Source organism: Seriola aureovittata, chromosome 11 (assembly GCF_021018895.1).
Source record: "Seriola aureovittata isolate HTS-2021-v1 ecotype China chromosome 11, ASM2101889v1, whole genome shotgun sequence".
NCBI classification, from domain to species: Eukaryota; Metazoa; Chordata; class Actinopteri; order Carangiformes; family Carangidae; genus Seriola; species Seriola aureovittata.
In genome coordinates this window covers 4,535,992-4,552,730 of record NC_079374.1, presented here as the reverse complement: position 1 = coordinate 4,552,730, position 16,739 = coordinate 4,535,992, and the positions used below count along the sequence as shown (strand labels likewise).

Genomic DNA, 16,739 nt, shown 5'->3' with positions numbered 1-16,739 from the left:
AATGACTGATACAAAGACAGACAGGGTGGGAAACGCATACGCACAGTGATCTCTGCTCACATTCAACACTCACAACTTTAAATTAAATGTGCCAGCAGCTTAAGACAAATGTTGGACCATCTGGTGATACTTTTACTCTAGGTGTCAGCTGCTAGCAAAATGCTAAAACAATTCATATGAGCATCACCTTTTCACAGTGGAATATTATTTTCAACATGCATGTAAAAACTTTGTATGTAGCCTTGTAGACAAAATGTACCATGAAAAAAATGAAAGAAATTTAATATAAATGTAAGTTTTTAGTGAAAATAGTGACGTTCAATGACATGAACACTGTCAACGTTGCACGAATGTGAGTCATTTGGTGTAAAACCGGTATTAAATACATAACAGATACACAGGTAAATTGGACACAAGGAAAATAATTTCCTGTTTTATTTTGAAAATAATTTCAAACTAAAACAGGAAATAATAAATGCCAAACAGTCATTTTCGGGTCAGCTCATTATAGAGGTGAATTCCTAACTTCATATAATCATGATAATGATAGAGAAGAGAAGAAACTTTTTTTCTTCCTGTAAATTTCCTGCAGGAGCATGATGGGAAAAATAATCTCAAAGGAATCTAGTTTTGCAAATAGTAACCCTGCAAGATCCCCAGTCTTTACAAAATCTTATAGTGTGTGACACCCATTGTCTTTAGATGAGAGAGGCTGTCAGAGTCTTATAGTGTGTGGTAGACATTCATAAATATTACTGCAAAGTGCAGTGGGATTTGGAAGAAGTACGATGACATACAAAAAGGTTGAGACAGATAATATAAAAACATGCCCAGTGCAGCTTAGATCATTTCTGTTGAGGTACTAATACTGATGCCAGTCTTAATGTTTACACTCATACTAACATAAGTGGGTTGGTAAATACTAAAATCATAATTTTGTTTGCTTGATCATCTTTCCCATCTTTACTTTATTATCTTGTCTTAACACCTACACACAAGACACCAATATTATTTTTAAAATATGTTAGATATTAAACATTTTTTCCGGTTGTCACAGCTCAAATACCTTATTATATCAGAATAACATGCTTTTCTACTTGAATCTATTCATGTGGGTTTCATCACTGAGTCATTGCTCTGCCGTGACAGAAAAAGGTGTCCCACATAATGGGCACAAAGAAAAAGTGACAAAGGAGAGTATGCCCACCAACTAGGTGGGCATACTCACAAAGTGCAGCGCACACTGGCTACCTTCAACTAGCGTTGTGTCAAATGACGCATCGTGTCATTTGAAATGTGTGACATGCAGCAGATGTGCCTCACAGACAGACAAAGTAGTCAAAGTACAGTAGACAGGATGTGCCAACGCTGGGAGGAAATGTGAAAATTGCTGCTTTTCTGGAGCATCAGCGCGTGATGACGACTGCGAAGACATCACCGGTGTGTGGTTTTCCACAGAAAACAATGCTGCTCTACAGAGGCAAAACACAGCAACTACATGTTCAGTCAAAACGGGATCTGTGAAAGAAAACATTATGCCATGTAAAGTTTGTTTTTGTTTGTCTTTGTGTTGCTGCACAGGCTGCAGTTAGTGCGCTCTGGCTTGGTAATCTGGCTGCTATAGGAGGAGACCCTCAGGGAAAAGGAAAATAATAATAAAATAATAAGTGACGTCACAGAGACCTACTGCCATGGAAAGAAGCTAACTACACAGCTAAGCTAATGAGGCTATATCAAGTAAGAGCTAGCATGCTGGATAGCTATAGCTAGCCTTAGCTACCTACGTTTAGTTAGGGATTAAGTTATTGATTTTCTGTTATTGATTTTTTTTAGATGAACTGAGATTGTCGTGAGGCAGTTTGTGATTCCACATAATCACATAAGGCAGCAGCTAAATCAGTTCATGATGGACAAGAGGAAAAAAACAAACAGCTAAACTGCTGCTAAAGGCAGCTAGCTAAGCTGCTCTCAGTAGCTGCCATCTAATTTTTTGACTGCAGTGAGTTTTATGTGATTTTGTGATTAAGCAGCCTTTGCATTAATACTTAAATGTATTTAATTGTAGATTAAAGTGCCGTATTGATTTCAGTATAAATATTAATAGTACTTGGACACGTGGAAACAGAGAAACACTTTTATAACCCTGTTCCTTCAATTTCAATCCATCTGCACTGCAAGTGTGTGTTGCCGTTAATGCTCAGCTGACTAACAGTAAAGAAAGCTGTTTTGATTCAAAATAACATTATTAAATTGTTATTTTGGAATAACTGTCCTAAAAGGTTGAATAGTAAAAGACCACATTAAAATAATTCCATACTTGTGATTTCAATGAGAAGCGAAAACAGACCTCGGACCTCAGTGAGTGTACACCACGTGATAAAAGGAAAAGCTTTTTCACACATACAGTGAAATTAATAACCTGAGCAGCCCTCAATAAAAATACACGTAATGGGGATTCACTTAGACACCTCTCCCACGCGTTGTGAGGCAGCACTAACTAGATGAGCCGGTGAATTACTGCAGTGTGAAACACCCTCAGAGCAGCCCACAGTGAGCAGTTTTATGATGACCAACCACCAAACATAGTGAAATGCATTATTGCATTAATATTTGTACTCTGCCTTATTCATGTAGATTGCTGTAACAGCCTGGCTGTCAGCACTGCTGCACATTAAAGCAGTGATTAACAGGGCTGCACGTCTCCTGACAGACTACAGGAGAACCGATAAACCTGTGAAGTCTGAGCAGTTTAGTGTGAAGAAACTTTGTATTGCAGACGTTTTTGACGTGTCACAACGGCAGGCAAAGCACAGGTGGCTCCGTTTCATTAAGTGTGAGGGTGAGCCATGTCAGTGAGGGAGCACAATCCCTCCGTGCCCTGGAACTGGTTCTCCTAAATTGAATGGAGCCAACGTTAATGTAAGTGAAACAGGTCTATCGACGCCACTGTGGTAAGAATGTGCAGACTTTGATGTTACTTAAATGCATCTACAGGAAACCAGTATTACCACTGACTGGATTATACTGCTGCAGTGGGATAGATGCATTACTGAACAGAAAGCCAGTGGCAGAAATTAAACCTGCAATGCAAAACTTTTGTCTCCCCCTTCTGGCAGAGAGAGTAATTACTGACAGCGCTTGCTTCGGTCCAAGACGATAATCTACTACTCAGGGAAGATGTAACGGCTACGAAGCCTACTCCAAATATTTTACAAATACCAACCTTTCCACGAGCGGTAAGGCGACAAAAGCTTTGTCCTACGAGGAAAAGGGTAACCGATGGTAATCCATATTTGTGCTCGCCACAGATCACTTTCTTATTTAGACTGTACTCCTTCTTGTGATCGCTGAGTTTCTTCTTTATCTGGAGCATCAGAAACTTTTCTTGCACTCTTCCTAGGTTTTACCACCACAGGCTCTGCCACTCTCCTAGCTGCTGAAGCTTACTGTCTCCATACAGTTGCTACTCTCTTCATCGCACTTTGGCAGTGATTTGACGAAGTTTTTACAAAATTTCAAGAAAAAGAGTAACCTTGCAAGGCAGCATGATTTCTCATTGGCGACGATCCATCTTGCCAGGCTCCAAGCTAATCGCTCGTGGCCAAACCACAGTGGTTTGGATCGAGTAGTGTCTTACTGGCAGCTGTGGAGAAGCAGCTGTTTTTGTATATGCAAGAGTGTCTGTCAGGTGCAAATATTCCATACCAAGACGTCCACCAACATGATAACTCGAGCCCATTTTACACAGAACTAAAACCCGCTAACACCCACTAACATCTGGCTTTTGTCGTCAGTGACAAAGGCCGCAATTGAAATTCACTCCCAGCGGAAAGTACTCTGCTGCAGTTGCGTGTATTTATTGTCTCTTGCTCCGATCAGCAGTGATGTAAACATGACATGACCTCAAAAAAAATATATATACTACATCGTGTGATAGACAGATGGTTCATCCAATCACCTGCCAAATTTTTTTTTTTTTTTTTTTTTTTTGAAAGTGCCTGCCCTTTTTCAAACATTTTCCAATGAAGAGTTTGCAGATGGTTCTGTGTATCAAACCATCTGGTGCCTCAGGTTAGAGACAGAGTATTTACTGAGGGGGGAAAAAAGTAGTTGTAGTAGTAGAAGCAACAGTATTAATAGCAGTAGTGACAAGAGTAGTAGTAGTACACCAGCTTTACATCTAAGCTGGTGATTATTGTGTTTGAATTGAAGTTTCTGAGCCTGTAACATTCAAAAAATAAATTATTAAATACCCACAAAAAAAAAAAAATAAGAATGAATGAGAAATCTGACTTTCTTCAAACGGAGCAAACCAACTCAAAGCAAGGAAAGCAATGAGGATATTTAAAAATGTCCAAAGAACTGTCTCCTTGAAAATGAAGCAGATCAAATTGTAGGGGACATTTTCCAAGCAGTGACACTATACTAACTACATTTTAGTGCATTCTCCACAAGCATGTAGCAATTCTGTCTTATTACACACTGAAGGTTTTTACAGGGTGTCATAGTAACCCAAGACTTTCTCTGATTTCCCTTTTTAGAGTCGTACGTGGCAGACTTCGACGGCAGAAGCTCGCTGCTGTATCGGTTCAACCAGAAGTCCATGTCGACGGTGAAGGACGTGATCTCTCTGCGGTTCAAGAGCCATCAGGCCGAGGGTGTTTTGCTGCACGGAGAGGGGCAGAGGGGAGATTACATCACCTTGGAGCTTCACCGGGGAAGACTGGACCTCTACCTCAACTTAGGTGAACTGTGCTTCACAGACTTTTCTCTTTAATGTTTTATTTTCCAGAAGAATTCTGTCTGAAATGCGAATCGTTGCTAGATTGTGAAGCTATGAGGCCTTTAAAAATATATGTAGATGATTTTCGTTTTCATGATTGAGCATTATCGAAGCAATGTCTTGGATCTCATGTGTCCATCTTAGCTCATTTCCACCGAGTGACAAGAGTTTTCATGACATACGGAAGACCAAAGTTCTGTCCCCATATTGTTAAATTTGTCAGATGAAACATTGGTCACGTTGAAAACTTTAAACCAGCAAATATTTGACTTATTTTTTTTATTTAATTTTTTGGAACATTTTATTTATGGTGGTTTTACATAGTTAAAACAGACTTACAAAGCATACTCATATAAAATAAACAGATTCAGGACTTACAGAAAGAACAATAAGCAAGTAAATGAATAAATCTCAGATATGATAATAACAAAATCCCCTCCTGGCCCACTCCCCTTAAAAAACATAAAGATATAATATCAAATAAATAAAGAAAGGGCTGCTTTTCTCAGTAATATCTAAACATCTTCACCGGACGGGTACATGGTTACGCGACACCGGAGGAGGTAGATCTATTGGTCCCTGATGTGCTCGTGCTGCGGTCTGCCAGACAGTTCATACCTCAGTCTCTCTGCATTGTGGGATTTTTTCAGGGTCAAGAGTTAACATAACCCCAAAGACCTTAGATTACTGTCGGTGTTTGATATTTTTTAGTTGATAAATGACATAAACAGTTACGTATTTTATCATATATTTATTGTTTTTCTGCTGCTAATTCATCATTTAAATAAAAACAACATTTCTAGTGTTTCCTGCCGCGTGCCACAACAACGTTATTACTATCTTTCATGCGAACATACTTGTTATTCTACCACTTCCTGTTTCCCAAACTCCTCCTCCCACAGTTTTGGCTCCATCTAAACACAACATTGTCCATTTAGGAGTCCTGGTCTGTTCATTTTGGCAGTGATTCAACAAAGTCCTAGCTATTTGCTCGGAGCGTGGTGTAACGTGCTTGCTATGTGCTGGGTTGCGGTGGTTCGGACCAGTCAGTGTCTTACTGGCAGCTACGCAGAAGCGACTGTTTTGGTATATGAGCGTCTATGAGGTGCAAATTTTCCTTCCAAAGACAGAACAATCTACCACCATCAAACGACAGCCCCTTGTACCCACCTTCAAACCAATCTATCTGTTTCTATTCCAATATACATCACCTGAATGAATGGATAGAGCGTAATTGTGTGTGTATGTGGGTTTCTTTCTGGCCTCGTTGTACTGCTGAGGTCTGCCCGCCCGCCCTCACGCATTCACAGCTTCTCTCCGCTCACTTTGTTCCTGCTGTTTCCTTTGTGCTCCGCCAGACGACAGCAGGCTGAGGTTCAGCAGCGGCCGTGTTGCTGTCACTGTGGGCAGTCTGCTGGACGACCAGCACTGGCACTCCGTTCACATAGAGCGCTTCAACAAGCAGGTTAACCTCACAGTGGACTCCCACACACAGCACTTCCAAACCAAAGGAGAAGGACACTCGCTGGAGGTGGATTATGAGGTGAGTCCACGGGTTGATTAAATTACATAAATTGGAGGTGAGATGTAAATGCGATCGCACCTCTTAATGAATTTATCCAGTGAGGGGCCAAACAACATCATCATTGATAACACAATGATGAGCAGTGGAGTTAGTAATGAGCCAGCTAGTAATTAGCCTTGGAGCACTATGGTAAACAGAGTCTAGTCTATGTAAGCCCCAGAGAACGGACATGCTTTGAATGGCGTGTCCATAATGCATAATAATCTGAAAGGAATAACAGACTGCCAAGTGGACTGTCAACCTCTGATAACTTGTGCACAGCATTTTAACATTGTGTGACTCTACACCGAGTGCTGTGGAAATTTGCAATTTGCATTATTATTTTATTCCAGTTTCACTATTTTTTAACATATTTAAACCATTGTCCAACAAAAAGTGATATTGAGGTTACTGGTGTACAAGTGTTAGCTTTAGCATCGTATAACCCATATGCAAATGTAATATATGTGCATTTATTGAATTTCTACGTATGAAATATATGTACATACAGTATAAAATTAAAAAACACATGTAGAAAATTCACAATGAAACCTATATATGTCTTAGCCCATACAAATATGTATGTTTATGTATGTGAGCTGACTTTTTAGACATATGTTATATAATATATATTGATATTATATACAGTAGCGTTCAAAAGTCTGAGATCACTTTCCCAGAATGGGAAGATAGACATGTTTAAAACGACTAAGAATAACATATATAAGCATTTTTATATGCATGATTTTTAATAAATTTGCATATTTAAATTAAATATACTGTATATTGTTAACAACATGTTATACCAAATAAAAATTCATCATATAGATATTTTTTATATACTGTATATATACAAATTTTACTAAGGGTATTTCATATATGTTATAAACGTATATCATCATATATCCAGAGGATGTATATATGTGATGATGATATATCCCCTTATAGGTGACATACAGTATCTTACCTATCTCTTAATATTGGCACAAATATGTCATAAAGTAGATTTCATTGTAAAATGAATCAGCTTCTTTTTTTTTTTGAACGAGGTTAATTAGCTAGGCATAATTAGCTGATAGGTGATAAAAATGTCCTGGTGAAAGTTGTCATTTCAGCCAGCAAAATCCACAATTGCTGGCAGGAAATTCTTCTGGGAAGCCTTTCAAAAATATTTTGGAAACTGGCTGCAGGGATTTGGTCCCATTCAGCCACAGGAGCATTAGTGAGGTTGGGCACTGATGTTGGGTGATAAGGCCTGGCTCGCAGCTGGTGTTCCAGTCCATCCAAGGGACATTAGATGGCGCTGAGGTCGGGGTCCTGCGCGGGCCAAACCATTGTACGCATATTGTATTCATATAGTCGCCGTAGAGTGTGTGTTTGGATCAAGCGAGTGGGTTTTGTTTTCTCACTTGCTGAATCATTGGCTCAGCTGCTTATGCAGTAACTGGTCAGAATAAATGTGTGGGCCTCATGTATTTTGAGGCTGTGTTTACTCTGGTGCCGGTTTCACATGCAGTAAAAATACAGAGCAGAATGTAAATTTCATTTTTCTGTCGTTTTTGTGAAAATAGCACTCATGAATATGCAACTCGATACTTGTTTGTATTGGAACAGCGTCTGTATCCAGCAATAAATGTTCTACATCTTCTGTTTTCTTTTCATGGAAGCTGAGTTTCGGAGGCATCCCGCTACCCGGTAAACCCGGCACCTTTCTGAGGAAGAACTTCCACGGCTGCATGGAAAACCTCTACTACAACGGAATCAATATCATAGACCTGGCAAAGAGACGCAAGCCACAGATACACAGTGTGGTAAGTTTGATAGATTTTCAGAGTTCAGATTTTTAGGCGGTGTTGAACACCACCACGCTGCATGCGCTTTTAGTGAGTCAGCTGCTTGTCCGCCTGTATTCAGCGCACACAGAGTGTGAAATGCATCAGATCTTTCTTTTGAAGATGCAAAAGCTTGAGTTTAATGAACAGAGCCAGACGGTTACGGGATTTTTCATGCTGATACAGAAATTCATGTTTGGGTTTTTAAAAATCTGATATATCAAACATTTAGTTTTTTTTTTTAAACACAATTAAAAGATACCTTCAATACAGAAATGCACAAGTTAAACATTTAACAGCTGAAAAAATAAACTATGACACTCTTTCTAAATTTCTTCAAACATGCATGTACATATATTCACCTATCTTTGACTTCACAGTGACATAAAGCTGCACAGGTACTTCTGTGGCTCTGTTGGTGACTTGTACCAGGTCATGAAAAATCCTCAGCTCCGCCTGTAGATCCAGGTTGAGTCTCTCCAAATGATTTCCTGGAGCACAGTCTGGTTCATGTGTTTCTCTTACAAGAACAGATTAAGTGTCTTAAAAGCTCAGAACTGTGGAAAAAGCACTGTGCATTTTACAAGCCATGTTACTTTGGAGAAAGGCTCTTTTATGAAGGAAAATTGATATAATAAGAGTTAAAGAGAAAAGAGAGAGGAACAGAAAGGGCGCCCATGTGGGTGAGTAAGTGAAAGTGGGCGGCGAGCACATTTAGAAGAGAAAAGTCACAGTGTAATATGGCTTAATTTGGTCATCATATATTGCATTTCATTGTAATTCTATAGTTTAGCTGTAAAGTGTGATGTGTAGAGCGTAAGTGTGGACTAGAGTCTGTGGTAATAATGACAACCACAGATTAAGTAATGACAGCTGTCTGATGTATATACAGTATATGTGGGCTCATATAAATGTCTCCTGAACGGCTTCAATAAGAGCTGTTGCTCCAGAAACTCAGAGACAGATTCCCATCAGGCAATGATGTATAAATAAGGTGATTTTATAATGAAAAAATGTGTATATATATATATATATATATATATATATATATATGCATGCAGGAAAATATAAATGCAGAAAAAACCCACCTGTCACTCAAAGCAGCCACTTTCCTTCACCATTCAACACAAAAATATTAATGCTAACAAGTTCAGCATGCTAGCTGCTCTGTGAGGCTGCAGCAGGCACAGAGCGGAGCTGTGAACTAAATGCTAACATCAGCATGCTTACATGCTCACAGTGATAACGCTAACATGCTGAAGTTTAGGTATAATGTTTACATGTTAGGTTAGAGCATTAGCATGCTAACATTTGCTAAATAGCTGATGGGAACGCCATTTCTTTAACGTGTGTTTTGTCATAAACCAAAGTACTGGGTAACTTTTAATTTCAACGTGATGATGGCGCTGGATGAAAGGTCAGGATCAAAGTCATTGTTATTCATTCCAGGGAAACATGGGTGTCTGTAGCAAATTTCATGGCAATCTAATTGATTATTTGTGGTGATAATTCACTTAAAACCACAAATCACGGTGGAGGGAAAGTCAGGAGGTCACCAGATTTATTAGGACGCATCATCAGGGAACCATGAATGTCTGTACAAAAGACCAACCGGAGGAATTTTAGTTTTATTTCTCCTTGTTGTTTTTCTCTCAGCTGATTTGTGATTTGATGATATTTGATCGGTCTGATTTGCAGTATTCTGGTGAGAAACTGGAAGGAGAGGAGAACTTGAAAACAATCGCCACATCAAACTGCAATCCTAACTACTACATCATTAAGCCTAAGTGTTCGAGCGGATTCATTTACAGAGTCAACCTCCTACACAAATCAGACCGGTCGGCCAGAGAGCCACAAGCCACATCTCATCTGAGACACCCCCACCCCCCCCACCCCTCCATTTAATGTCTGATTGCTGCGTTAAAAGGCCTTTACTGACAACAGAAGCAGAGAGGTGGAGAGAGAGAGGGAACGTCATGATGGAAGCTGTAATGGAATTTCAATGGGACAATCTCCCTGAGGTTGATGGAGGAATCACATTGAGAGTCAAAGAGCTGTGATTGCTCTGCGCTGCCCTGCAGGCTCCGGGACTGATAGGACTCTGACCTCAACAGACATGACCGGTCTTGAGTTTGAATGTACCTAACACAGCCTCTGCATTGCACAGAATTAAACGGAAATGGTTTTTTATCTTTAGCCAGCTCTACGATATTGGTTTGGGGCAAACAAATTTCAAAATAAATCGGTGGATTCATTTGAGGTAGATGTTTCTGACGTTCTGCTGATGTTGGCTTTTACACAGTGTCTCCAGCCGAATGGATTTCTTCACTATGGAAAGAAAATCTGTCTTAATTTTACAGGGAAAACTACAAGAAGAAGAAAAGAGCTTTCATTTGTCAGTTTCAGTTGGATTCACGTGCCATTCTTAAAGGAATAGTTCAACATTTTGCGAAATATTCTTATTCAATTCAAAAAGTGCTTTTTACCAAAGTTCTGTTTTTGTGTTGTCTGTCCGTCCCATTCTCATGAATGCGATATCTCAGAAATGGCTTGAGGGAATTTCTTCAAATTTGGCACAAACATTCACTTGGACTCAAAGATGAACTGATTAGATTTTGACGGTCAAAGGTCAAAGTCTGTTTTTTAGCCATAACTCAAAACTTCACACAGCAATTAAGACAACATTTCACACAAATGGTTAATATTTTCTACGACTCTGGATAAACAGGGATGTAATCTGAAACTCGTCTGAGTGGCGGAGGCAGACAACCGTGAAGTGATTATTATACTTTTTATCTGCACAAAATACTGAAAATTATAAAATCAAAAGATTAAACAAAGTGGTTGATTATGTGCTGATTGTGTTACCATGGGACTGAGAGGGGGGTGTCAATCTTCTCCAATAACTCAGTAAGACACAGATGAGCATAATTCCCTAAACGTCAAATTATTCCTTTATTTGCCATTTTTGTTTGTTTTTTTATTTATATTGGTTCAATTTTTTTTCATATCATACACTATAAAATGTGGCAGCTGTATCATTATTATATATTTATATTTTCATCTAAGTAGTGCAGTAATTACTGCTGATCATTAATTCACAATTAATGACAAATAATTCAGTTTAAGTGGTTAAAGGTCTTATTTAATGATTCTGGTTGGGGTGAGGCAGATGTTTTGCTCATGTTTCTTTAACCATCTGGTTCCAACATGACATTTATTTCCAGACGTATCACAATGAATTTCACATGAGACCAGCCTCTCCTAACATACATGCAAATCTGCGTCCTTGGCTTTTGTCGTCCTCCAGGGCAACGTGACCTTCTCGTGCTCGCAGCCCCAGCTGGTGGCTTGCACCTTCCTGAGCTCCAGCAGCAGCTTCCTGTCGCTTCCATCAGCGGCGGCGTCTGCCACGGGGGGCTTCTCCGTTCGCTTCCAGTTCAGGACGTGGAATCCAGATGGGCTGCTGCTTTCCGTGCAGCTGAACCCGGAGCCCCAGAGACTGGAGCTGCAGATCAGCAACACCAGACTGCATCTGACCCTTCACAGCTCAGGACAACAGAAGTCAGAGGTCTCCACTGGTGCGTCCACAGCACACACACACACACACACGCACACACACACACACACACGTAGAAAACACGCACATTTGTGTTTGTGAGGACTGGCCCTTGTCTTCTTTTTACCTAAATTATTTATTTTAATTATTTGAATATTAGATTTTTTTTCCTTCAGTTTTTGGTTAAAAAAAGAAGCTTTATTTTGAAAAAGTCACATGTTGTTATTCAGTAAAATGAAATTGAGCTTGAAGGAGTTTTTGATCACTATTAGTGCTAGTGTAGCTGTTTCTCTATGACTGGGTCCACCTTTCTTTGTCTCATGCACATGGCGGGAACATGACAGTATCTGCTGCAATGCACCTGCAAAGACGAGAGGAAGAAGCAGATGAAAACATTCAAACAATGCTGGATTTGAAATTCTTCTGCAAATGTTTTTTTTTCTGGAAAAGAAATACATTCAACACGTTGTATAAAGCTCAAGGATGCACTAAATGCGTTTTGGGGACTGACACTGACTGTGAACATTTTCTACATTAATTAAAAAACCTTGAGAGGAAGAAAGTTTTCCTTCTTACTTGTGGGGAAGTTGAGACACACACATCCACATGAGCTTGCTGACCCCAAAGCGCCCTATTTGCACAATGGAGCGCACAAAGTCTTGCTTGTTTTTTTGTGCTTCACTCAACTGAGGCAGACAAAGACAAGACAGTATCACCCCCCCCCCCACCCCTACCCCCCCCCAATCCAACAAAATCTGGAAACAGAGCAGCGCTGAGTGGTGCAGGTAATTTTCACCTGACTAACTTTTATCAGCTTTGTCCCCCAATAAACTAAAAAAAACATTTATTTTCACAGAGGAGTTCTCAGAGCAAAAATATCATCCAATCCTCTGCGGGATTGCTTAGCAGAGATAACACAGATAACTATGATTGGTTGGGTAAGCCAGGCTCTCAGCAGATGGTGGGCTGCAGGGAAATATAGATGGGGAAGACAACCACGGCTAAGGGACAATATTTCCTTTCATATAATTTACCTCAAACTGCATTAAATGAACTGCTGTAGGGCCTATTAGCATTATAACTGTGGCTCATGACGGGTACGACCTGGGGTCCTCGTGTCGTAAAATAAAACCTTCACTGCAAATTAATTTAGCAAAGCAAAGAGGAAATCTCATATTAGCTTTCATATGAATCGACTTCTCAGTAATTTAGGTTTTTTATTTATTCACTCACTTATTTTCATTAGGATTCCTCGTTCTGCTTCCTCCTCCGCCGGATTTTTCTTTAGAGGTCACAGCTAAAAAAAATAAAAGATTATCGAGCCGGCGCGCAGATAGCATCTCGGTTACAAATGGTTGGTTACAGGGGGGCTAATGCAGCTACTCAGCACGGAGACCATTAACATTTTAAACGTACTGAGAGATAATCCCCGGGATCTAGTCTGCAAATGTGTGTAAAACGCAGACCTGCCCTCTGCGAATGCACTGCATCAAACACAAGACGTGTGTTGGGGTGGGGGGGTGAATTCCCTAATTACACTAGGGTACCAGGAATAATGCCAGTCAGGCTTGAAAAAGTGTGTGTGTGTTGTGTTTGTGTGTGTGATCCTGGGAGCAGCTGGAAATCCTTCCCTGTGATGGATGTGAGATCCAAGCAGAGGAAACTGGACTCACTGCTGGTGGCTCTTTATAGCACGCTGCGTAGGGTGAGAGTTACCTGTTGATGCCTCTTTACCATCTAACATGATCCTCTTTTCCCTTTTTTTTTCATTTTAATCAGCTGCAAAATCATCACAACCATTAATAACCTGAAAGTGCTGCACCATTAGAGAAAATGTATGCGGCAGACAAAGCTCCGTCAGTTCCCAGAAAAGAGGGAAAGTTGCGAATCTCAAACTGGGGATTTTAATTAAAAGCAAATCAAGTCAGTAGATTATCGAGCACCTTTCTCACTACTTCCCTCCCAAGGCACCAATGTATCACATACCTCATAGCAATGTCAAATGTTGCACGGCGGAGGTGTCTCAGTGCACATCATTAAACGGAGCTGCAGGGGCCTCCACAAAGTTGTTCCAAATCAGGTAATCTTTCTATATTTAACGCTCCTCGTCTTCTCACTTTTGAGCTTTATTAGAAAGATATATATATATTATCTTCAGTTTGGCATGTGGACAATGGGGTCGCTCAAGGATACATGCCATCGGCGATGTTTGATAAATTGCTGCGAGTGCACAAGAGCGTTAGTGTGGAAAGGATATTGATCCGTATCTTCCTCTGTTCAGCCCAGAAATTATCTGCATCAACAGCACGGGCTTAATTTTCACACAAGCAAACAAGCTTTGTTTTACAGTCAAACCGAGAGATGCACAAGTGTCTACGAGCGGGGTAACAACAATCCAGAACGAGCTTTTGTTTCATTTGGCTTACGCTGCATCTACTGCCAGTTACGGCTGTCGAGGACTGGAGGCAGCAGCCAACTGCGAGCTGGGTGCAGTAATGGCATGAAACTGTCACATGAAACTGTCTATTTCCTGGAGGCTCAGAGATATAGCCTGGTGCATAAGAAGAATATGCAAACATTTTATTTTTCTTAACTGTTGAGCAAGAGTCATGCAGATCACTGATTTGATACAAAAACACATCAGATGTGTGTCCTAGAAAAGGGCTGCGACACTGCGAGCCTGGCCAGCAGCACCATCATCAGCGAGGAGATCATGATATATGAGCTGAACAAGGGATGGGAAAGGAAACTCCCACTGATGCTCGCCAGCAGTCCCTCGCGGCTACGCTGTTTATTCCATGAAACAGTCAATGGAGTGGAGAAAAACGCCCGTGGCACTCGCAGTCTCGCGGCAGAAAAGGTTGTGCTGTAAGCGACAGGCACCAGTAGACTCGGTGTGGAAATCTCAAGTTCTCCCAAGAGCTTGGACATATCTGATTTTAGACTCAACTAAAATTACTCCCAGGGTGCATTCTGCGTGACCCCCCCCCCTCCTCTGAGCTCCCGAGCTGCAGCACAGCTCAATCTGGATGCAAATTTAGTCCGGGACCGGGCGCAGTCAGAAGTGAGGTGTGGCTCAGTAATTTCAAGTCCCAGCTGTCATTGTGGCATTGTCCTCCTTGAGAGCTGCAGCTCTGTGAAGATGAGCTGTCACTGTCAATTTGAAATAAACGTTTTGTGGATCAAGCCGAGTTGAGCTTATTACTCATCTTTAAACAGATTTCCAGCTTTTGGTTCCTAGGTAACAAAATATTAGATTTAGCAATTTGTTTGAAAAATGAGAATCAAGTTTTTGGATTTTGTTTTTCTATCAGAAGGGAAATTATGGCATTTGAAGGGAATGAATTGGATGAGGAAGAAAAAAAAGACAGTTTGGGTGAAATACAATTAACAGGAATCAGGCAGGAAATATGCGTAATGAGCATCAGGGTGATTAGACGTGGAAAGTAAAAGATTAAAAGTGATTTGATTGGGGATTTGGTTAAAAAAAAAAAATACTTTCATGGCACCAGGTGTCTCACACACTAAGAAATACCAACACTCAGTACAATCACTACAACCTACACTTGCAACAGTGGGCCAGCTCTATGATCTGGAACGTCCCTGACTGACTGACTGACTGACTGACTGATTATCAGCCAGGTGCCTCTCACTGTGTCGGAGTTTCTGGTGCTAACAGGTTCTATTAGACGGGTGTTTAAAGCCCGCAGTGTTGCCAACTTAGCACATTGTCACTAAATTTAGAGACTTTATTTCGAACACTGGGTATAATCCTGGTTCCTGACTGGACCATGTGCGGATGCCAGCTGAGAGCTCAGGGCTGCACCTCTTGCTACGTGCAGTCTACTGAGCCGCTCTGGTTTCCCGGCTGCTCGGGAACTGCAGGGAAGCACTTCCAATACACTGAGCCTCACCGCTTTTACGGCAAATAAACTACTTTCATTACTTGTGACATTATTACTAATGGAGGCAGAGGATTAACTAAACATGTGACAAACAGAGCTGAGAGAGAGCAGGAGAGGGGGAAGTCATCATGTCACGTCATGTAAATACAGCTCAAATCACAGCTCAGTCTTTGTCTTTGATGTATGTGTTTGGGGATTTTGCCAGTTGCGGTTATAAAATCAGGATTTGGCCACAGGCGGTCCAGCCATATACTGGAGGACCTAAGAGAGTTAGTGCAGCGGGTAGAGTCTGGTCGGGTCCCGCGGTCCAGTCCAGAACAGATGTTATATTAGGGTGGCGAATGTCCAGTAAGGGCTTAATGGATGAAAATGTACAAGTGTTTATCACGCCTCTGTGCCGGAGAGGAACCACCATCTTTGTTCTGAAGGAACTGGGTGGTGAGTGTCACAGGAATCACCAGTAATGAATCTGAGGGCAGAATGATAAACGGCGTCTGGGGGTTTGAGAGTGGAAGCTGCAGAGAAAGACTGAAAGAAAGACTCAATTATTCTTTTCTTTTCTTTATATATATTATATATTCATATATTCATATATATATATATATATATATATATATATGTATGTATAAATAGCTGTGTACAGTATTTAATCACCACTGGTAGTTATGCACCTACAGTATTTGTTGACCGTAGTTAATTAACACCAAGAAGCTGACATTAGAGTCACTTTTCCTCATTAAATGTTAACTTCATTTAGATGGTAAAATATGCAGGAAGTTTGTTGACAAGTGACAGAGCTGGGGGGGGGGGGGGCTTGTGTTTGAGGCTGCGAGTGTTTGAGGAAGGTTGGAAGCTCTGTGGTTGTCTCTTGTGTCAGTGATGGGAAAACAACTGTGAGAGGGAACTGTGCCGAGAGGAAATTAAGGGGATTTGGTGGCGGTGTTGGCAGGTATTACAAAAATATCACTATCAGGAGTATCAAAAAAGGTGAATCTTTAATTAAACCCGAACACCGGTGAAATGAATTCAACCCAAGTCGTGTTCTCCTTTGGCCACTGCCGCACCGCCGCCTCCCTGATAACACAAATGCTGATGG

The 16,739-nt window shown here is 40.7% G+C and overlaps 1 protein-coding gene across 2 annotated transcripts in view; it reads left to right on the top strand.

The window, feature by feature from the left end:
- The window catches only part of cntnap5a (contactin associated protein family member 5a), a 138,515-nt gene that overhangs the window by 80,983 nt on the left and 40,793 nt on the right, over nucleotides 1-16,739 (top strand). For both annotated transcript variants that reach the window (XM_056389831.1, XM_056389830.1), the window contains exons 5-8: nucleotides 4,542-4,745; nucleotides 6,142-6,326; nucleotides 8,015-8,158; nucleotides 11,490-11,760. In XM_056389831.1, the coding sequence (XP_056245806.1) occupies nucleotides 4,542-4,745; nucleotides 6,142-6,326; nucleotides 8,015-8,158; nucleotides 11,490-11,760 (804 nt within the window). The remainder of the gene's footprint in view (nucleotides 1-4,541; nucleotides 4,746-6,141; nucleotides 6,327-8,014; nucleotides 8,159-11,489; nucleotides 11,761-16,739) is intronic.